The 24,174-nt window shown below is 36.9% G+C and overlaps 3 protein-coding genes across 3 annotated transcripts; 2 read left to right on the top strand and 1 right to left on the bottom strand.

Annotated features, from left to right (window-relative positions):
• Positions 1-2,629: 2,629 nt before the first annotated feature.
• Positions 2,630-6,809, bottom strand: LOC130726216 (mitogen-activated protein kinase kinase kinase 1-like). The gene is made up of 8 exons (XM_057577452.1): positions 5,990-6,809; positions 5,728-5,812; positions 5,595-5,657; positions 4,562-4,719; positions 4,231-4,303; positions 4,082-4,141; positions 3,640-3,750; positions 2,630-3,535 (listed from the first exon to the last, which is right to left on the bottom strand). Exons 1-8 carry the CDS (start codon positions 6,697-6,699, stop codon positions 3,311-3,313), a joined length of 1,485 nt encoding a protein of 494 aa, XP_057433435.1. The 5' UTR covers positions 6,700-6,809; the 3' UTR covers positions 2,630-3,310.
• A 1,667-nt stretch (positions 6,810-8,476) lies between these two features.
• LOC130724250 (uncharacterized) lies at positions 8,477-12,433 on the top strand. Its single transcript, XM_057575445.1, has 10 exons — positions 8,477-8,630; positions 8,711-8,815; positions 8,914-8,979; positions 9,142-9,318; positions 9,415-9,528; positions 9,699-9,770; positions 10,945-11,028; positions 11,139-11,239; positions 11,565-11,649; positions 11,813-12,433. Exons 1-10 carry the CDS (start codon positions 8,553-8,555, stop codon positions 12,209-12,211), a joined length of 1,281 nt encoding a protein of 426 aa, XP_057431428.1. The 5' UTR covers positions 8,477-8,552; the 3' UTR covers positions 12,212-12,433.
• A 4,456-nt stretch (positions 12,434-16,889) lies between these two features.
• Positions 16,890-19,809, top strand: LOC130721857 (uncharacterized). The gene is made up of 2 exons (XM_057572438.1): positions 16,890-17,628; positions 19,385-19,809. The coding sequence occupies exons 1-2, from the start codon at positions 16,969-16,971 to the stop codon at positions 19,469-19,471; spliced, it is 747 nt and encodes a 248-aa protein (XP_057428421.1). The 5' UTR covers positions 16,890-16,968; the 3' UTR covers positions 19,472-19,809.
• Positions 19,810-24,174: the final 4,365 nt, after the last annotated feature.

Below are 24,174 nucleotides of genomic sequence, written 5' to 3'. Positions count from 1 at the left end.
ATATATCAAATGTGTGTCTAGAAAGTTGAGATTTCCATGATACGAAAAGCAATGGTTCAATGGATTCCTTTACTCGTTCCTTTTCTGGATTTGTGTTTTTTGTTCGTTTTTGGATTTGTTTTTTTTGTTGATGTTATAGATTGCTTGGAGATGGAGATGAAGATGGAGGAAGATTAGAGATTAATAATTTGATTAGGATTAAAATTAAATAAGTTAAGATTTTTAAATTTGGATGGTGGTGTAATTAGCAGATACACGTCATGGTGGTGTAAATAATAGTGCCAGGTGGCAACTTCCGTCCAAATTTGGACGGCTATTTAACGCAGGGACACAATTTTCACAAATTAGAACTTGAGGGATCAAAATCGCTCGTTTTAAACATGAGGGAGTCAAATCACACAATCATGATAGATCAGGGACCAAAAGTGCAATTAAGCCTTTTATTTTTTTAACCAAGATAGACAAAACTCATTTAATTTTCACTTGTTTCACAAAGAAAGAAAGTTCCAAAGTTGCAGACTACTCTCTTTCTCTCTCAGGTCTGTTAAGGTTTTTTTATATATTTTCTTTCTTTTGGTTTCTTTTGTTCGATCTTATGTTACCAACCCTTCTTCATGATTTTGCAGCTCTTGTGAAGCTCATTGTGGATCTGGGTTTGTGTGCGCTTTTCAGAGAGGAATCTTCAATTCTTAATAACTTCAATAGCATTAAATAAATCTTTCTTGTGAAAATAGAGTCTACAAATGAAAACAAATCACGAATGTGAACATTAAATATAACTATTAGTATTTCTTTTCGTAATGTCATTTTTGTTTTAGATTAGTGAATAAAAAACAAAGATTCTTTAACCATTTAGTTTAATGTTCAATCCTTCAATAGTGTGCATGTATAGAGATTTGTTAAGAAAAACTTACTTGTTTAATGTAATTTTATAGTCTTAACTCTTAAACTCTATGAGAACATATTAGTGCAACAAAGAACACATTTCATAACAAATAACAAATGTTTTTACGATTTTTTTAGGTACTTGAAAAAAGAAATGTTATTACGATTAATTAAGGAAAAAGACAAGTGATGAGAAACCGTTTTTATATATAAATGTGTGTGTGCGTGTGCTACGTGCGTGCTGCGTGCGTGCACGTAGATTGGTTCTAGAGACTTGCTCCTAGCCAGGTTTATGAGCCAACCTCTAGATTTGATGGGAATTAGCCCCCCGTCAAATACCGATAGTCGCCCATCCACTTCACACTGTTGTCATTGGTTCACCTAAATTGGAAGATAGTTTGATATGAACTCTGAATATACTTCTAACATTATGTGTTGTTGTTTTGGCTCTTAACTAGTAGAATTTGATGAGATTACTCTAGCTTCCCTGGATTATTTTGGCTCATGTATTTGTAACTCTGATACTTAATTTGGTTTTGTTTCTTTCTTCTGCATTTGCGTGGGCTCAATCTTTTAGATACAATCACTCTAGATATTGATTTGGGTACTTATGCTATAAGACATGAGCCAAACGAAGAAAATGTAAACAATCATAAAGATGACCAAGCACTGACTGAGAAATATATAACTTCTGTAATATGACTATATGATATCTAACTTCTGAAGTATGACTATATCTAAAATGGATATTCTAACACGTGCAGATTCATACGTGAGACCATGGCATTGTTGGTTATTTTGCAACATCACCTGGCTTTGATTTTCGGCGTTTTAGGTAACAAACGCACACATATGATGAAACCTATATTATATACATTACACACCAGTTTATAATAAACATATATTATTTTCTGATGCACCAAAATAAATCTCCAATTAACATTATTTTCTTCCTTTGATGTGCAGGAAACATTGTATCGTTTATGGTGTTGTTGGCTCCCGCGTAAGTAATAAAATTACACTACTAGTTTTATATTTGATTTATCGTTAATTCAATGTAGCAATGCATGAATGTTTAAATAATTTTTCAATATGATTGATACTAGCAAAAATATTTTAGTGTTATCATGTTCGATATATTTGAACTCAGGATTGATACTAGCAATGCATAAATGTTATCAAAAATATAGTAAGTTAACCCGTGCGTTCCCGTGCAACACACGGGTATTATATCTAGTATTTAGAAGAAAACAGACTTTTGTTCCGCCTTGCCTCACAATCCCAAGTGAGCTCGTGACCTCTTCTACAAGCCGGCGGAGACGTGGTACGTCCGCCCCGTCGCGCACCTACGAGTCGCACTCCGTAATGCCTTGAATTTTGGAAATTGGGCAACAACAAATTCATGATGGTGCCGCTGTGAATGGTTCTCCTCATGGGTGCGCCGAAGCCGGTGATCATGACGGCAGTGATGATGTAGTGTTAGGAGGAGCCCCATGTTCTTGTGCAGGCACTGGTTTGGTGACCCCGATTTTGCGAAGTCATGGATATGTTGGAACCCCAACTCGGAGGCAGAGAAGGACCATTTGTCTGATTTAATTTTTTAAAACTAAAAGTGCTGTATTTATAAGTCGTGCTTTGATTTGGTCGTGTGATTAAGCATTTCCGAAAAAAAAATTCCACTTTTACAGTCTGATAATGCAAGGGTTTTAAATTTAATAACTGATTAAAGACAAAGAGATGCAAGTTGTCAAAGTGTGAACGTTACTGTTGAACTCGTGGGAAAAAAAACTATGTCAAGTAACTACTTCGTTTTTTTGGCTAGCTATTTACATGTCAAGGGGTACATTCCTATGATCCTATCACTAGAAGTACTAGCAACTAGGCCACACTTGCGACTGTTAGAATGTCCACACAAACAAAACACTATAACATGAGATCCTGTGACAAAGCCAGATGATCCAATAACCATTGCTTGACAAGGGGAACTTCAAAACATGACCATAGCTCTCTACTGGTGGCTGTGTACTTGGCATAAGAAATGCAGAGTCCCATCTCCTTGTGTTATGTTTGCATACTCGTTCGCACCACTTTGAGACAAAAGTGAATGGAACTTTATTGGAAGGAAAATCTGTTTACACACTACACTCAACTTTTATCCAAGAACACGCTTAATCTCCACTAACTTCACATTTCCGGTCAACACAAACCCCTTGTGAGATAAGAGATACTCCTTCACCGGGGATTATAACCAAATGTGATTATAACCAAACCAGCTTTAGATTGTAGGGTCCAACTGCAGTAGTTATCAACAATTCCACAAGCTTAAACCCTGAGAACTGCATCATTTTGCTTGCATGGGATCAACGGTGAAAATTTGAGGATGAATCTGAATTTCTTCATGGCAAATTCGTGCGATTGAGATCTCCTAAGACAGTAGAAGATTAATACGTGGAGAAACAGGACTAATGGGAGATAGAAGTGGAGATAGAAGTCGTCTCTTGACAAATGGATGATCCAATAACTGAGCAGCAGTCGGTCGCTTATTTGGGTTAACTTGTAAGCATCTATGAATGAAATCGCGAGCATCTTTTGATAAAGATTCCGGAACAGGTGGAGGTTGACCTCTGCCAATCCGAAACAACGCTTGCATCTGTTGGAACAAAGCGGAAAAAAAGTATCTATCATCAGTTATCTTATAGATGCTAAGTGAGACAATCAGTATAAAAATAAGGCAAAGAAAAGATGATGACATACTCCTTCCAAATGAGAGTAAGGAGGTTGCCGTGTCAACATCTCTAAAACTGTGCACCCTAAGCTCCATATATCAGCTGCTAGTCCATAACCACGGTTCCTTAAGTTAACAACCTACAATCAAACAATTCAAAGTTAATCCAGTCACTTAAGAAGCCCATGTATACGAAATTATTCATTTTTCAGTTCACTGATACATTGCCAAACTTTCAAAAGCCCATGTAAATCACATTTATAGAAAAGACTAAACTTTCAAAATTATGAATATGCAGTCCAGTACAGGAACCTCAGTGGAAACATATAATGTACTTATGATTGAGATTTATGTTCTTAAAGCATGTCAAAATTATGGTGTATGAGCTAAAATGAACTAGACAGTCATGTGATCCATCTCATTCAATTAAAGGAATGGTATCAAAGATGTGCTACGAGTAGAGAGACAAACCTCAGGAGCCATCCAGTATGGGGAGCCTTTACTCGATTTAACATCATTCAATTTGGTTGCCTGTAAAGAGAAATTTCAAACATAAGCAATTGGAGTTTTCAATGATAGGATACTGATTCAAGAAAGTTGATATAGCTGAAAAAAGCCACCTTCGCCAACCCAAAATCTGCAAGCTTGACGGACCCATTTGCATCAACCAATATATTGGCACACTTGATATCCCTTAAAATTGATTTTTTCAATTGAAAAAGTTAGAGTGTAGCAAATCAATGTAAATTCAAGATATTTTATTCATCAATTTCCAAACACTTGCATCCAACTTCTACAATGATTTGAAGCAAATCATCCCCCCCCCCCCCCCACCTAGAACATCAAGCATGAAACATATTCTTCTTATCCGTAAACCATAATACAATAAAGTTGCTGTTATAACAGGTAAAATCACTGCACTTCATCAAGGCAAATATTCACTCATGGTACCTGTGAACCACATTACGATCATGAAGATACTTTAAGCCACTTAATATTTGCCTTGTGTATACAGAAACTTGAGAGTCTCTTAAACGATACTTTTGATAGAGTCTTGCCAATGATCCTTTTGTAACAAGCTCAAGGAAGATATAAAGCTTATCACTTTCCTGCAAAACAAAAGGTATAAACACAAATGAAGAAAAGGAAAGGAGAAAACACTTGAATAGCAATTATTATTAAGTCACATAATCATACATTTATGGAGCACCACCTAAACAATGAGACATTGGTAATCAATCATGTCAAAAGACATGAAGAGGAAGGTAATCATGAATCTAATACCCAGTCAATTGTCATCAGATTTCAAAAGGAATTGACATATATTGTCCAATGAACATTGTGTTACTTCATTCAAACATGTGAAATTGCGACACGAACAGTAGTGGTTGTAAAACTGCAGAGAATGCCTTCACACTTGCTAGTTGCTGTTAAGCATGCAGAACAATATAAGAAAAAGAAAGCTTTGCAATCCAAAAGGAAAAAAAAAGATGGTTTACTTTAATGTGTGTTTGCAGTTATAAACTTCGAAACAGATTGTTCATAGAACTCCAACGTTCTAAAATGACAGTATTTTATAAACTTCACAGTACATGAATGAGTAGAAGGTACTTGTCATCTTGTCCCATCTTTATCAAACTCAGATAGGACTAGGAGGCTGGTTGAGGAGGAGATTTGTTTCTATTTGGTGCATAAATTGTAGCATCTTAAAAGAAAAGCGGTTTGCTATTTCTATTATCTGAAATGTCTTAAATTAAGAGAGGCCCCTATCTCCTTCCATCAGCATCATAATACCTTACTCCCTCCAATTTAGAACATGAAGCTATATGGATCCACACTCATATTTAAATAACAATCAGTACATGCTTGGGGATATACAAAATGCTTAATTAAATTCCCTCATATCTAAAAATGTGATTATTCTTCACAGAAAATCGTATTCTAGGGAAAAAAAAAAGAACTTTCTAACTAGAGAACAGCATACCTTATCCGTGCCAAGATATCGAACTATATTCTCATGCTCAAACTGACTCAGAAGAGATATTTCCTGAAAGGAAGACCAAGAATATTAGTTCGTGAAATAAAATAAAAAAGAACATGTAAAGCTGTTTGTCCACCTGCTGAAGCTGGAAAATGCTCTGTTTGCCCTGGCTTCCATCATCCAGCAAAGACACTTCCTTTACTGCAAAAAAGATTCCATCACTGCCGCAAAAGAAAAATCATGTGTTAGAAGTTAGAACTTAGAACAAGGAAAAATATAGACCATTAGACCAATAACTAACTGACCAAATGTTCTCTTTGAGAAAAACATGATATTCAAACAATTTGGCTACAGGCAAAAATTCCCAAACTATAGCTTAACTCATGGCTAGTACTTACTCAGTGAAACCTTCATACACGGTTCCAAAGGACCCCTTCCCTAAAATTTCACCCTTTTGCCATGAGCTGAAAGTCCTTCTAAAAGACCCATTTGGGGAGACACTGTGAAAAGACTCGTCACTAACAACCATATCCATATCAGAAGAAACCTTTTGATCCATTCCACTCTCACAAATAACATCACTATCACCATCATCATCATGATCATGATCATGTTGGGGGGCGAGTGACCTCATCAAATCCCAAGTGGGAGTGACCTCGTCAACAATAACAAGTGACCGCAACATCGCCGGCGGCGGCGCCAGAACGGGAGGTCTAACACCCTTAATCCCCACCACATCCCTGATATTCTGACCCAAAACAACCTTTGACTTTGACTCATGTTCGGAGGAAATAAGGTTGTTGTTATTGTTGTTGATGTCCCTTTGAAGCATTACACCATGAATATGATCATGGTGAGCATGAGGAGATGAAGCAGCAGAGCGAGTCTTCTGTGCTTGTTCCCAAGCTGCGGTAGGTATGGCAAAGTCTTCAGGTCCAGAGAGGCCAAGTGTTCGGAAGATGTGGTCGAATTCTCCGTCGACTCCCTTGACACGGAAGCTGGTTTGGTTATTGTGGAAGTGCATGTAGTCAACTTTGTAGTTGATGTTCTTCATGGCGTTTCGCCGTTCAAGGCGTGGTTTCAAACGCTGCTGCTTCTCCTCCTCCATTGTTGAATAGAATGTTGCCTCTGAGACAGAGAAAGAGGGAGAGACACGCTCTTTGTTTTGTCTGAGTCTCAGAGACGGCACATCATCATCATGCCACAAGAACACACTACATTAACATTCCTAATATTATTTTTTAATTAATCAATTATTTAAGGGATCATTGTACTTATTTATGTTACCAAAGATATGGAGAAAGCTTCTTGTGCCACGTGGCGTTAGGTGCTGGACTGGATTTCTTTTTTGGGTCAAAAATGCTGAACTGGATTCAAGATAACTTCAAGTGGCTCTTCATGATGTAACCCATCATCATCCTTTTTAAGTATTAACAACTAGGTTTATATCTTTGCTGATATAAATTAAATTAAACAATAGAGGATGGTGAACTCCTCCACCACACTTTTTATGCAGTAAATCATGTTTTGGGTTGAGCTTTCAAGCTGTCATTGTTTTATCATCTCTGCCAACACAATTGTTTTAGTGTTGCTTCTAACATCTCAGCTGCTATATCCAAAGCCTAGATTTTATCTGGCCCATTTTCATGGGCTCAGTGTTAAGGGCTTGAATCCATTTATGGTGTACTTGCTAGTAGTTTTCATAATATCATATAGTTCTAAAATCTAAACTCTGATTAGGTGTACTAATAAGTTAGGGGCTTAAGTGTAAATATTTGTCTTGTAACTTTGTTATTAAGCTTATGGCTCAGGTATCTTCAATCAAGTTAAAAAAGGTTAATTAAAAAGGGATCTCATTTTTTTAGTATAAAATAGCTTGATCGTAACCTTGGGATGCCTCTGACCAGGTTATGACATGATATTAGTTCCCCTGTATGTTGAGGCCACTTACTTTAGATGGACACTAAACTTTTGACTCATGATGCTGACTTAAAGAATGTAATTTTTAAGAATGATTCTCTTATGATACACAAAATCCATGTGTTACGATTTTATCAATGTAATGTTGTTGTAGACTCTCTTGCAATACATTTTTCTCATTAATTATATTTTATATTTTTTTTTGTGTGGAGTTTTATCTTTGTGACTTATTATTTCTATTGTGTATTGATGTACCTTCTTTTGATCTCGTTCAATAAATTTTATAAGATAATACTTGTGTTATAGATAAAAGATGACTATTTTTTTATACAAGACGACTAATGTCTAAATAAACGCATTACTTATATTATTTTACATTTTTATGTTTCTAATATATTTTTTTTATCTAATTTTGACACTATTTATTAAGTAAGTTAAACTTTGTAAGATGAGAAAATAAGTTCAAAATTATAGAAAAGTAATTTATTAAAGAGATAACTTGATAATTACGATTTCGAAACGGAGAAACATTGAGAGTAAAGATAAAAAACATTAAGTTCAATATTAGCGGATATTAATATTTTCGTCAATTAAGTTTAATATTAGCGGTTTTTCTAAATAATCCGGATGTGTCCACTTTCAGAGAGAAAGAAACGGTTTTGGGTGTTCGAATGATGCCTAAATAAGAATGAGATGTTGTTGTAGGCTATATACCGCGCGTGAGAGGAACAATGAAACAGACTCCCGCCAAACTTCTAGTAATGACTCTTTAAATCAGGCGCGAATGACAAAGATCAAAAAGAAAAATCAAGATTAGTATTAGGTGATATAAATATTTTGATTGAAACACAATGAAGAAATACATAGATTTTGATCACAATTTATGATGATCATAATAACAAAACTAACTAGCCTAACATAATAGAAAAAGAGTTGATAGGCAATTAGGTTGAGTAAAAAAATCACAGGTATATATAGTGCAAGGGTTTTTGTTTTGTAAATCACACACAGTGAAGTGAAGAACACAAGGTGTTGACGCCAATGGGGAGCACGGCGGTGGAGAAGACGGAGGACGAACTCCGCAACGAGATCGATGAGCTTCTTCGTCAACAGCGCGAGGTCTCTCTCTCTCTCTCTGCCCCCACTCTCTCACATACGAAGATTTTCGATTCTGATGGTTTTCTCTTCGAATTTTGCAGATAACAGAGAGGCTTCGAGATCCTCGAGGGCTACGCAGAGGTGCACTTGCAGCTCCTTCAATTCGCGGCAATGGTGTTCGCCAACAACGCCCCTTTCATCGTCCTGTCAGTATTTATTTCACTCATCCTATTTCTCTAGGCTAGGGTTCACTCTTCCAATTTCTTCTCTTATATTGATCACTGTAACTTGATTTGTTATTCAGGGAGACAGGAATGATTCTGATGATCAACCTCCGGCGAAGCGTCGACTTTCATCTGCTGTCGTCAAGGTACTTCCCTGTTTGTTCATTTTATAATCTGATTGAGAATGTATTGTAATAATTGGGGATGGTTCTTCAAAATTGAAAATTTAGTGTGCATTATCTGATAATTGAAGAATTAAAACTAGTGGTGTCATGCCCCTTTAACTGAATCTCTGTTTGGAATTTCAGCTGGAGGATGGGGAGTTGCCTGAAGATGCTGATGCAGGGAATGATGTGAAGGCAAAGGATTCAGCTGCTGAAGCTGTGAATGGGACTGCTGCAGTCGGTCAGAGTGATAGGAACGCTTTTAATTCTAACCAAAGCGGGTGGTCTAGAAAAGATAGCAATCAGAGAACTTCGAATATGGTAAATGCAAATCTGCATATGTAAAACCTTCTTGATGATTGTTGGGTTATAAAGCTGTATATCTAATGTAATGCTTGAACCTGTTGTTCATGTAAGGCTTCTGAGATTCCTGCTGCGGAACATGTTCCGAGAGTATTGCCAAAGAATGAGGATCCGAGCTTGGTTAGTAGGAACAAGAGAATGCTGGGTCAGCTTTTGGGTACGCTGGAGGTATGTTAGATTGATTACTTGGTTTTCAACACATTTGTAGATTGTAGTGCTATATTGTATTATAAGCTCAATTTAGTCATTGATTTACTGCAGAATTTAAATTCTCTGTTTTTTGTCACTATGATTATTTCTGCATTTTTATATATTTCTTTTATCCTGAACTGTTCCAGAAATTCAGAAAGGAAGACAAGCAACTCTCAGGAACAGAGGCATTTATGCGAAGATCTAATTCTCTGCAAAGAGTAAGTTCATTTCCATTGTTGTACGAACAGACTTATTATTGAAGAAGTGGGTCCTGAAGATGAAGTAGCTATACCCGCTTGTGTCTTTGAGTGCAATCAGTGTTGTCAAATCGCGATCACGGACCATCGCGGTGACCCAAAAATCCGCTATTTCGGCCGCTATTTAGCGGCGAATAGCACGCTATAGTGGGCAATAGCGGCATCGTGATTAGCCAAAATCCGCTACACTATAGCGGCATAGCACCTTTATAGCCGCTATTTGATAACACTGAGTGCAATACATGCACTTGAAATGAATTCAGTCAATCCACCTTATTTAAGTTTATTATGCAGAATTACGAACTTGATAAATTTATACATTGCCATTTTCTTTATTAATATTAATGTTCTATAAAATCTTTAAAAGACTCAGTGAAACATTTTTGATGAGTGCATTATTTTGGTTTTTTTTTTCAGAAATACTCAGTTGATATGTTCTCCTAGGTAGTAATTTTTAACATGCAATCGGTATAAATTGAAAAATTTGGCGTTTTTTGATAATATGTTAATTAATTACAAGGGCATATAATATATTTCCATCTATTCTTAAGCCAATAATTTGTGTTGATAGCCACTGCATATCAAGTGTTTTCATATACTAATCTGTTTTCTAAGACGATGCATTCTTTTCAAGCTTCTCTTTATTTCTGTGCATACGTGTGAGACAATGTGGCAGGGATATTCCTTTGCCACCCTAGCAGCTCAGTTTTAATTTCCCTGCTAGTATCTATAAAATGAACTTCATGTCCTAATATATGGACATTATATCAATTCTCACCCTACCTGACTAAATTGGCTATGAAAGTTAATGGTTGCATATGATATTCAGATGGCTGGTTGTTGTGAATTGTGATTACACATAAACTTGTTTTTAGGGGGTCAAAAGCTATGTGGAATATCATGTATTGTCATTATAGATTAACTCTAGCACCAATTTGAATGAACATGGTGAAAATTAAGACAATATTAGATCAGGCAATGCTTCTGGCAAAGCCTAATATCTGGTTTGTTATGATGCTTGGTAGTTCTTTGATATTCACCACCACCAAGCACCAAATTATCTTGCACGTTGTCTTCTCTCTCTGACATTCAAAGCTTCATAGTAATCTAAAATACCTTGATACTCTTTTCCTAGGCTGAGCAAAGAGCACGTGAGGAAAGTGAAAGGCTTAGGAAAGAGGAGCGTGAACAGATTGCTGAAAAACGGAGAAGAGATTTGGTTAGCTATCAATTGATAACTATTCTTTGCTCTTTGAAATGAAAGTTTCATTTTAATTCTCATCAATATTTTCTTATATGCATATATTTCCATTTCCATATTTTTGACAGACACTTAGGGCACGTGTATCTGCTAAGACAGAAGAAAAGAAGTTGGAGTTGCTATTTCTTCGGTGGAGTGATCATCATAAAAGACTAAACAATTTTATAAGGTTTGCCCCCTAGAACTGTAAACTTATGAGGCAAGAGTCTTCTCATGACAAGTCTTTTGCTGGCCACTTCAAAAGCTGGATCTCTATTTTATCTGACACCATATCCTGTGATGCTCTGCAGGTTATTTTTAATTTTGGTCCAAAAGTGTCCATATTCACATTTTATTCAGACGAAGATAAGTTTCTGTTCACGTGCATCGTAGTATTAAAACAACTTGATGACTGGAAATTTCCTGCCCATTGCTGGATATTAGGTTGACATGAAAGTTTTTCTTTAATCTTTTTGGGCTAAATCTTTGAATGGATGTGGCATGCATTTTTGCAGGACTAAAGCAGAGCCTCCAATCTACTATTTGCCCAACAAGCCCTTGGATGAGGATGCTATATCAATTGAGAAGCGCAAAGAAGAGGTTGTCAAACTTAGGCATTTCATAGTTTTGGTCTTATATTGATGTTATTTTTTGTTGTAACATGGATGGTTATGAGTGCATTCTCATGGTCAGACTGAATTCAGGATTATTGGCTTTTAAAGTGTATATGTTTTCATGTAATTTCCTTTTCTTCAATCTGCAGGATTTCCTTGCATGGAAGAATGCAAGAAGAGAGGAATTGACTGAGTATCAGAAACAGATCGGGGAGCAATATCTTGCCAATGTTGAAAAGGATTTGGAGAGATGGCAGAATGCAAGGAATGCAAAGAAAGGAAACAATGACCAGAATTTACAGGAAACTATGGACAAAGAGTTGGACACTCACAGGCTCGAGCATGGTCCCAAGAAAAGAAAGATCCCTGACGGAAGCAATAATGAAGACTATGACGATGTGGAAGATATAAACGTCGGGGAGGATGATATGATGGATGATGAATTAGACGATGATTCTGGTAGAAGAATTGATGAAACAATTAAGACGGAAGCAGGTAACACCAGTGCAGATCCTGCAGCTGATGCTGATAATGTGGACCGTAAGTGAACAATTGTTCGATTATTCTATGAGATTGTGTTTTGTAGTTTAGCCCTTGCTATGCTAGCCTTCTGTATTGGAACTTTTGTATTTTATGTATTCTAATGACCTTTCTTTATTGAATCTCTTTGTATGGCTGCCCTTTGTAGAATCATAGCAATGTGCTATGTTTCTTGTGTTTGTGCCCTTAACGAGCAAACTTGGTATTTATCCCATTTCAATTTCCGTGAATTTTTATCTGGAATTTATTTGACTGGTTTAATGATTGAACTGGTTCTGAAGACACTGATGACAAATTAAATAGAACAAAGAAAACATTATTTGTATAATTTCCAATAATGTGCCGACCTGCCAGTGTTGTTTTTTATAACACAGGAAGAAAAAGATAAATCTCCAACCAGCTGCAAACATGGGTAAAGAGAATCCTTGCTTGTAACATGTTAGTGGGCGTTGTCATTTGGTGTATCATCTTCAATCATTTCGTATAGGTTTTGATTCATTCACTTCACTTTTTCTTTCATCTAATTTTCACTTGCTTTCCCTTATTATCTCCTTTTATTTCCTATCATATATCATATCTGTCATTTCTTTCTCATTTGTTTTCCCTTTCTCTCTTGGATGGAAGGGGAAATCAAGTGTGAAGGTATAATTATTTTGTGTATTCTTTTCAATTCGATTCCAAGGCTCCTTCTCACGGAATTTTGAATTAATTGCTTTTGAGAACTAATTCTGCTTATCAATCTTTTGCGGTTCATGATACACTGCTGGAGCTAATCATATACTCCTTTATTCATGCCCTTTTGGGTTGCACTTATATTATTTTCACCAGCCTTTTATAGCTCTTGTTAGTACAAATGCATGAACCCGCGTAGTTGGATCGATATGGAGACATCTTTTTTCTTTAGCTTGTGAGATGAGAAAGAACACCCACCTTTAGTTTAAAAGGCGCCACATTTTTTGTTTGACTTCCACAACTTAATTCTCATTTAATTGGTAGTCTAAACTAAAGACTCTGCATTATGTAAGAAATACTAGGTAAAGTGCTAACAAAATTTCTCTGATTTGCTTCTAGCTATATAATAATGAGATTTTCTCCTCTTATTCATACTTTTTAATCGAGTTTTTAAAAACCTTATTTTCTTTCACATGTCCGCCCCACTTTGTGTGTCATCATCATATTAAAAACATTCCTCTTCCAATCATTAATAGCAGTTCTAATTATCCTGCCCAATCTTTCTCTGATCACCATTTGAAAAAGAAGAGGACCAGAACAACTTGGTAAAAAAATGAACTCTTCTAAGGGTTTTCTTAATTGGAAAGAAAGGTGTGATGTGGTTGGTGCTACTTTTAGAGTCTAGGCTACTTGGCTTTAGTTAAATGTGTCCCAAAGTGACCTACTTGTGAGAACTTTCAGCTAAGTTCAGATATTTGAGAAACGTAAAGATCAAATCTAAGTTGAAATATGCCTAAATTAATGCTAAAGTAGTTTAATGTGGCAAGGTGCGAATCCATGCGTGGAAGTTACAGTGCTACACTAGAAAAATCTATGAATTAATATATTTATCAACGTATTAGAATTTTTATTCTTAAGTAATCAAAGGTTGCAAAACAACCCTTTGTTAAACACAAGAGGTGTTTGTTTATTTGATGAATGAAGTTCTCCAAGTGCAAACTTCGTCTATAATACGAGGTTGAGCTAATCTCATATTAGATAACACATTTGGGTGGTGCTATAGATAGAGACATACTTGATGTATTTACATAACTCTTAATTCCATTGAGTAAAGCCTTTACTTCGTGGTTCTACCAAAAAACTTGCATTGTTAGATAAGTGATCACCACCATTTCTGTCGACCGCATCACTTTGGAGTAAACAGCCATTTTGGTCCTTGGTTGTGTATAGCTGTGACGGAATGGTCCTCAGCTTTTAAAAATGGTCGTTTTTAATCCTTGAATGTGTTGACGTCGGTCAAGTTAGTCCTTTTTTCAATTTTCCGTTGGTCCCTGAGACGGAAAATGTCAAATGTCACGTTTTTTTACACGTTGGCATCCTACGTGGCTCTCCAATGGTTAGAATGAAAGTAAGTAAACACATTCAGGGACCAAAATGACGAATTACTTCAAAAAATCACTTAACCATAATCTTCAACCTCATCTTCCCTTCATCCTCAATCTCACCTTCTTCTTTCATCATTTCCAGAAAACAAACACAAAATCCCCAAATCTTCATCCTCCATCATCTTTTTCCATATTCAACCATTAAACTTTAAAAACCCAAAAAAAGTGTTTCTTCAACTTCATGTTACTCATCTCTTATTCTTCATTTTTGGGTCTTTTTATTCATTATTTTTTTGTTGTCAGTGTTTCTTCAACCCTTACCAATGGACAATGGTGGGATTAGGGTTAGGCACATGCTCCCACTGATCCTCATCTCCCTCGCCGCATTAATCTTCTACACCTTCCACCAATCCTGTCTCCCATCTTCAATCCCAGAATCAAACCCTAATTTCACCCTCCGGAACCCAATTCCAAACCCTACCCCCATTTCCCCCAACAACAATTTCACTTTCACCATCAAACTCCTCGCAGGTTCGTTGATGGGTTTGATTGGAAATTCGGCGAGAAGGTGGTGCATTACAGGACTGAGAACGTGGGGTTGCAGGCACGGTGGTAGGAGGCGTGGTGGCCCGGTTATGATGATGCGCTCCTTCAACAGGTCCTCTTTCTACTTCATTTTTTAGCGAGTGATTTCAGATCTAGTAGTGTGGGCTGATCTGGTTCATGATGTTAGGGTTTCAGAAATTGGAGAAGTGAGAAAGAAGGTAAAGTCAAACAACGAAATTTGTGTTTAATTGGGAGATAGAGTTTATGACATTTTCTGGGTTCCTTAAATTTGGAGAAGTAAAAAGGAAAGGTCGCGCACCCCTAGCTTTAGCTTTAGGGGATGAAGTCAAACAACAAAATTATTCCAAGCTTTTGGGGATGGAAAAATTGAATGAATTTGCAGCAAAATTGAATAAGAAAGTTTTTTTTTCTTGTCTTTGATCTGACTATTTTGTGCCAGTTATTAGCACACGACTTTAAAGTTCATGGCTTTTGACCCCTGTTTGATCTTTTATTTCCCTTTTTTTATGCGAGTCTACTTTAAAAAATCTGTACAAGTGTAATTCAAATTCCGTTGGCATATGTTGTTTGATTTATGTCAATTTAATGGTTAATTCATTTTTTGTTTTATTTTGGGTATGGTTTTTAGTTTGATTCGAACAAGAATTGAGATTATTTTGGGTATGATTTTAGTTTTATGTCAAGATGATGGAGGATGAAGATTTGAGGATTTTGTGTTTGTTTTATGGAAATGATGAAAGAAGAAGGTGAGATTGAGGATGAAGGGAAGATGAGGTTGAAGATTATGGTTAAGTGATTTTTTGAAGTAAACCGTCATTTTGGTCCCTGAATGTGTTTACTTACTTTCATTCTAACCATTGGAGAGCCACGTAGGATGCCAACGTGTAAAAAAACGTGACATTTGGCATTTTCCGTCTCAGGGACCAACGGAAAATTGAAAAAAGGACTAACTTGACCGACGTCAACATATTCAAGGATTAAAAACGACCATTTTTAAAAGCTGAGGACCATTCCGTCACAGCTATACACAACCAAGGACCAAAATGGCTGTTTACTCCATCACTTTGCTTCAAACTGACACCGCCAATTAATAAGAGACGCTTCACTTAATCTTCAGGTCGACCTTACATGAATTTGAAATAATCTCTTTTTTACATTTTGTTTTTTTTAACGTATTTACACCATATACGGTGTACCCCTATTTATCATAACATGCAATAGCTCTTTTTCAACATTTAATATCCGACGTCTCATTTGAAATATCAAGACTAAATTTATAAAAATTTATTACTCAAAATAACATTGATCTTCAAGTTAAAAAGATAGGAAACTGTTCTAATTTAGGTGGGTACCGAAATTTTGCCTTTAATACCACGTACTAGAAAGAAAAAACTGTGGATATTCTTGAGCACCGTTTCAACTTTTAATTACATATTCATTCAAAAGCATTTTCCCTTACCAACTTCAATTCCATTTACACCATCACTTTATAGTAATTATAACTTATAGGTACCCAACAAAATTACTCTAACTTATATGTATACGCAAAAGTTACGGTGAAAACATTTTTAGAACATGCTTTAATTTTTTTAACTTGGAGTATTCACCACTAACCATAGTGACTAATTCATTTGTTAATGGTGTTTGCACGAAGTTGTAAATGATTGATCACAATATGTATTTCACTTCCATAATCGATGATCAAACTACTAATCTCATAATTAAGGAATGAAGTAAGCTAATTCCTAGACTATATCTCAGAGTTACAACATGTGTTAGGGTATTTTAATAAAATGCACTGGATATATATAGACATCACATGTATGTCAAAGATTACATACAGTAACTCATGACTTTACAATATGCAAAATTGCAACTTATGGATTATTTTGAAAATCAATTAGAATTGAGTAAGTACACAAACTTGACGTGGCAGATAACGAATATCCAGAAAAAATAAAATAAAAATCAGTGTGAAAGTAACATGGAAACCAATTATTTTAGTATAATATTTTAATTTTAATTTAATTTACTTTCTGAAACAATAAGTAGTCTCCTTCATCGTCAAAATCACTCTCTGATTTCCACTCTCTCTCTCACTCATAGCTCTGCAAATACACAGTCATTGGAGAGAGGGGAATATGACCACAAGAAGCAACCAGCCACCACAACCCAACGGCGACCGACGGCAAATGCCACCGTCACAACCACCGGCACCAGTAGCCTCAGTTTCTTCAAATGGTTATCACCAGCCTCACCCCCCTTACTACCCGAGAACACCTTCTCGCCCATCATCATCGGCGTCATTGAAAGGCTGCTGCTGCTGCCTCTTCCTTCTACTGTCATTCCTGGCACTTCTTGCTCTGGCGGTGGTGCTCGTCATCATCCTAGCGGTGAAGCCCAAAAAGCCACAGTTCGATCTTCAGTCAGTTGGGGTTCAATATATGAACATCGCCGCCGATAACCCAACCGGCACCACCGCCTCAATCACCCTCACCATCCGCCTCCTCTTCAACGCCGACAACCCCAATAAGGTGGGGATCAGGTACGGCGAGTCCCGGTTCACAATCATGTACCGTGGAATCCCTCTCGGCAAAGCCTCCGTTCCCGGATTCTTCCAGCAAGCTCACAGTACGAAACAAGTTGTCGCCACCATCTCCGTCGATCGTATGAGTTTGCTTCAGGCCGACGCCGCTGATTTGATCAGAGACGCCTCGCTTAACGACCGGGTCGACCTTCGGATATTGGGAGACGTCGGAGCTAAGATCCGGGTCATGAATTTCGATTCTCCTGGTGTTCAGGTACACTCTCTCACTCTCAATCTTCATCATCGTTTTGAAATTAGGTCTTCCAATTTGTGGAATCTGGTATTATTAGGATCTCAACTTTCCCAATTTAGTTTAGTTCACATTTCCAATTTTGCTTACAAAATCACGCTTTGATTATCAATTGCTAATTTTATCGGTTGGGTTTGTTTTTCCTCCGCCACACTCAAAGACTCAGTCGCGTAGAGGCTGAGTCTCTGCGCGACCGAGTCTTTGAGGGTGGCGAATTCCACTCCACTACTCTCTGTCACACTCTGCTTTTTCTTTGCTTCTCTTCTTTGTCTTTCCCTTTTCTTTTCCTAGCTAACGTGCACTGTCTATGAGTAGTAGTACATTTTCTATGTGATAACGTGCGCTGAAGGTTATTTTGTATTTTTACTATATACTACTAGTATTAATACGTCATGATGGAAATTGTTTAATGGAGATACCTTCTTAATTTCACATCTCATGATTTTGAGGTACATTTTTGCAGTTTGTGCTTCAGCACCGTTTCATGACATTCACACTTTTTTTTGGTATAATTTTACTACTCATTGCCACATTTTGTAAATAATTTTTTTGTGTGTTTTAGTTAAATAAAAGATTTTAATCTTTTATAAAATACTATGATAAAAGTATTATTTTATCAATAAGACTAAGTATTAATGGTTAAATTAACAATAGTCATCAAACATATGGTATTTAATACAATTAAAAAATATCCAAAAGATTTATAAATTATAATTTCAAAATATGACACATACATTATGTAAGTATGAGGTGGATTGAATAATTAAATATTAACATGTGGTATTCACTATTCAGGCTTATACCTATGTCAATAAACTTTTGCTAGCAGTAATAAACTCCTAGTTGGTGAAATCGATTTCTGGGCTTTCCTTTTGTTTTCACCATTGATTAATGGTTCCTGCTGACAAGTGCTTTGTTGTCCCGCAATTTTATGCGTTTGTCTGCATACCATGATGGCGAGACATTCCAATAGCCTCATACTGAAAACAAATTCCACCTTGACTTGCGGACACACTGTTTTTTGGGGCATGACAACAGTGAGAAATCCTTAATTTCAAGGTTTTACCTTTAAGTTTTAAATGATACTAGTACGTTGGAATAGGAATTTGGGACCCAAACAATGCTGTAGAATTTGGGTGTGTAAAACATAAAAGTTAATAATTGATTGTCTAGGCCCAATTTAGCAAATAAACGAATGGTTAGAGATAACAATACTAGGTCCCACTATAGTTGAAGATGAACCAGGTTGCTTGATGGGTACCACAAGTCCAAAACATGTTTAGAAACTAGTTCAAAAATTATGATAAAGCTAAAATTATGTTGGTTGGAAATAAAAGCAAAGGAAAATTGTTTTTGTCCACTATATGATTTTTGAATGAGATTCCAAACTACACTATACTTTGCACATTTTCATATGTACCCCTCATCTAAGCTATAAAATTCAAGGTAGAATAGACCAAAAACAAAGTTTGCAAATGTCAAACGCTACTGCCATGTTGTTTTTACTTTTTAGGCCAATAAAAGTCTTCAGCATGTGACTCCTGATTGTGGGGCACATGGGATTGAATTGGGAGTGGGATCACCTTTCTGTTTCCATATCTGCTAGTGTGAAACTTTCACCTTTGCAAGCAATGAAACTGCGTTTTGGTGCCCTTTCAATCACTCCAACTTCCTATGTTTGGCCAAAAGATTAACGATGTTGCATTATTCAACTGTACAGGTCTCTGTGGATTGTGCTATAGTGATCAGTCCAAGAAAGCAATCTCTCACTTACAAGCAGTGTGGATTCGATGGCTTGAGTGTCTAATGAGGGAAAAACTCTTACTATCATTTGTCAATCAATGTCCTTGTTTTTCACTCAATTTCTCACTTGCCTCTCATAATTTGGATGGGAGTTTTAGAGTTAATTTTAGAAATGGCTATCAAAGGAGTCACAAAAAATTGTTAAACTCCTAAGTCAGGGAACAAGGTTTTAGACAAGATATCAACTTAGGCTATTAAACATTTTCTCCAAAAATTTTGTAGAAATTATGAATTGATTACTTCACTTGGAAGAAAAAAGAAATTGTGGAACAAAGTGCAAACTGTAAAGTGAATCCAATGAGTGGATGAGGTATCTAAAGGGCTTTTGTTAGTTCTCTCTCATTTCCTCTTCCTCACTCTCCTCCAACCTCCACCCCTCCCCCTTTTTTCAACTTTCTTTTTTCCTTAAGCTTTTCTGCTTTTGAAAAATGTATAAGAAATTTTGCCAATTTGATTATTGAAATTTGATGTAAGATCTGTCATGGAAGCCACTTCTATCATTCTTTTATGGCTCTAAAATTTAAAGTTGAATAGAATAGCCCTTTTGAACAAAGAAAATAATTGTCGGGTTTCTTCACATTACATGTTCAGTCATTATACAAGGCAAGTGGTGTTTCCAATTTATAATGTACTACAATATGCCTATCAAAAAAAAATGTACTACAGTATTATTTTGCAATTTGCACAATTATTGCTATAGTTGTGACAACTTAAAAAAACAATAATGATTATTTAAAACAAGCATACTACTAAACACCAATGGGCATACGTAGATCGAAACAATCGGCAGAGTATCTTAAAAAGGATAAAAAACATTTTATGACGGTTTGAGAGTGTAGTCAAAACTGCCACAAAATTTGCATGTTGATTACGCGAATGTTTAAAACCACCGCTAAATATTTAAATTTATGTAACGACCGTAAGGCAGCAACCAACCATTCCCCCTCACCACTGGTCCTTTTTTGCATCCATCTCCTCCTATAACGACCCCCACCTCCATCTGGGTTTCACTGAGTGCAAACCCATCATAGCCCCTAATCACTTATATTGTAACTCGACTCTATTGATGGCCCTTGAATGGTTGTTTCTGGTGGAGCACTATTTCATGCTCTATCACACCCCACTAAAGTAGCGCTTTGATTTTATCTTCTTTTTATATGAACTTATGAAGGGAAAAGCCCTCGAGTTATATAAGTGGATGTTTCACAACTCTCAACTCTCTACATGGTCTGAAATTACTAGGAGTTTGTGTGGTAGAGGGTTGCATGCTTAATGGGCTTCTATAACTACATCCTTTATGGGCCTCGAGTTACTAGGCCAAATATAATTAGTTAATATTATTTCTATGTTTATTTCTAGTTTGTTATTTAGATCATGTTCTAGAGTATTCTACTTTTTATGATGGTGCCACATGTAAGGTCACCTTTCATCCCTTAGAGTAGATAGTTAGTATAAGTTGTATGGTTTCCATTATGAAATATTAACAAGAAAATTGACAAAGTTTTATTTTATCTTCTTTTCTTTAGTTTTCTTTTGGTTTTCTTCCTTTGATTTTACTTGGTAGAGTTTCTCTCTACCAATTTGGTGCTTTCATTATCGATCTCTTTCCTCCATTACATCAATGGTGCTCAGCTATGATCTGTTATCATCCATCCTTGCAGCACAACAAGATCCCAGATCCATTTTCTACGCCCATTCTTCACCTTCCTACCCTGCCATTAATGGTGGATTTTCAAGACCAATATGTGCAGATCCTTGGTTCCTGGATGAAGTATCATACCAGCACACCCAGCCACCTACAATCCCACCACAACCTCCTCCCACTCATTTTGCCCAACAGATTCCATGTTCACCACCCACCTCTTCACCCACGTTGAAACTCATCAAGTTCTCTGGATCGGCTCCAAATTTTTGGCTGCTAAACACAGAGTTGTATTTCCTACAGCACCCATGGCCACTGGAAACTCGCTTTGATTTTATTGCCCTGCATCTAGAGGGATTTGCCTTGACATGGTTCCAACTGTGGCGCCACCAACTTGATTCATGGGACAAATTCCGAGAAGTGTTCAAATTTCAGTTTATCACATGCAAATTTGAGCAAAATGGAGCCAGCAGATCTGGGAAATCTTCTTCAGTGTCCAACACATTACAACCCATGACAGCTCAGGCAGTGGAATCCAATGCTACACCAATGGCGAAGCCTCAGTTTAGCACTACCAGATCTTTGTTTGAGGCTGATACAACGATGGGTCACAAAGACAACCTTGAGAAAGTTGCGAACCAGAGAGGTGATTTAGGCAATGAGCCTACACTGGTGAAGAGCTCTGTTTCCACATCTGTGCATAGTCAACCAACCCAAGCTCTTACCTCCACTGTGGATCAGGATTCAATGGCAGTACCAGTGACTGATCCCAATACCTCATCTGGAGACAAATATGAGGAGACTTCATATGTGGACCATGACGACCCAAGGTGTGAGCACATTACGGCAGAGGAAAAGTATTCCCTGACTACACTTTCTATTGGTCACCATGTGTTTGACAAAATGCATGAGAAGAAGTTTAGGCATAACAATGTTGATGCTTATTTTGGGAAACGTTTTCTAATTGAATTACATGGAATTGTTATCACACCCTTTGATCCTGGAACTGTTCATTTACTTCCAACTTTGGGCAATGGTCACGTAGCTTCATTTGCTATTGAAGACCCAAAGTTGAGTTACCTACATCCTATTAAATTGCCCTCTATCACTCAGCCTGCTAAAGTTTTTCTCCAAATCAATCTTGGCTGGCTTGGTAGGCATTCACACTGCTTGGATTATTGGTTTATTACCGGTGTCCACACTCAGACTTCTACTAAGCATCTCATGTCAAATTGTTTCATCACAGACTTGGTCCCTTGTTCAATTTTTTCTAAAAATGGCATTGGTTCTAAGACTACACCCCAACTGTTTGATAAAATGCATGAGAGAAAACTATTTGACATAATGCATGAGTTGGAAGATAAAGAGAAACAAGTTGACTCTACTTATGCTCTTGACTCTCTTTTATTTAAGTTCTTGGCTAAACCTGGCTTGTTCATAATTTCTTTTGACCCGGGAATTTGTACTCACACTCTTAAGCTAGCATATGGGGCCTTAAATACATGTGTTGCTGGAGATTTCACATTAAATCACCTAGTGTTTGAGGAGTTGCTTGAGAAAGAGTTGGTGCAGAAAAATAATGAGGCTCAATTTGAAAAGCAAGTACATGATTATGATTACTATGACCCTGGACTTGTTGCTGTACATTCTATGTTGCCTTATGGTTACTCTTCAAATGGTGATAAGGGAGTATCATCTAGTTGTCAAGGATCTAGTATTCCTCACGCCATTCTTGGCTGGTTTTTCGATTCATGCGTTTGGCCTACACTATCTGTCAATGGCCTTTCTGATGAACTCCTTGCTGCTATGTTCACATCAGCTCAATTGGGTCATTCGTTTGATGCTGATTCAAGGCCTCAGACACTTGAATTTTTGGAGCTCACGTCTGATCAGATTGCCGCTAGAAGACATGCGCTACATGAATTTTATCCTCAATTATTTGACCCTGGAATCATAAACCTGGAACATTTGTGCCAAGTTGTTTTTCAATTATTAGCTGCATATCCACAGAGGCTACCACTTGGGGAACAAAGAAAAGATGAGATGAAGAGGTCTTTTAGAGAGGAATGGTTCATTATGGAAGTCCAACATCTCAATTTCAATCACGGCCAGTTTCCAGTGCAAGCTGCAAAAGCACATCCCACTCCTACGCCGGTGTCTTCACAAGAAATACTCAAATTCTATCTGTTTCAACCCTTATTGTGGAGAGATCTGACCCATGCATTTGTAGCCTTGCTGGAGCAAGTCAAGTGGATAGTACTCAATATATCAAATGTTGAGGTTGATTTGGCTATGTTTACTGGATCAAATGCAAGCACCATTACACAGTCTACTGTTACTTATGTGGGTCTTGCAACGTTGAGCTTGTTTGGACAATTCAACCCATATTCAATGATCCATTGCCTTCCCCACCTTTATTTCTGGATCATGGATTATTATTCTGATGGGTCAACACATGTATGGGTTCTCCAACACAGCTTGCTAGTGTGGCATTGGGTCAACAAATGTATGGTCTTTATGTGGCAATGTCACTCTACTGGTGTTAGCTTTATATGGCATAACATTGTTGTGGACAAGACCATTAGAGCACCTTTGGCAATAGGACGTGGCATTGGGACTTGTTTCTCTGAAATGGAATTAGACAATACATATTTAGTTTGTTCCATGTCAGAGTTCACTTCACAGACTCTGTACTCCTTTCATGGGCTTTGGCATAGCACTACACTTCTTGAGTGGATTCTTATTATTGCTTGGATAGTCTATTTCTCATCCTTGAGGACAAGGATGTTTTCAAGGGGATGGTAATGGTAGAGGGTTGCATGCTTAATGGGCTTCTATAACTACATCCTTTATGGGCCTCGAGTTACTAGGCCAAATATAATTAGTTAATATTATTTCTATGTTTATTTCTAGTTTGTTATTTAGATCATGTTCTAGAGTATTCTACTTTTTATGATGGTGCCACATGTAAGGTCACCTTTCATCCCTTAGAGTAGATAGTTAGTATAAGTTGTATGGTTTCCATTATGAAATATTAACAAGAAAATTGACAAAGTTTTATTTTA

This window comes from Lotus japonicus, chromosome 6 (assembly GCF_012489685.1).
Source record: "Lotus japonicus ecotype B-129 chromosome 6, LjGifu_v1.2".
Taxonomy (NCBI): Eukaryota; Viridiplantae; Streptophyta; class Magnoliopsida; order Fabales; family Fabaceae; genus Lotus; species Lotus japonicus.
The sequence above is the reverse complement of the archived record's forward strand: the minus strand, read 5'-3'. Positions and strand labels throughout refer to the sequence as shown.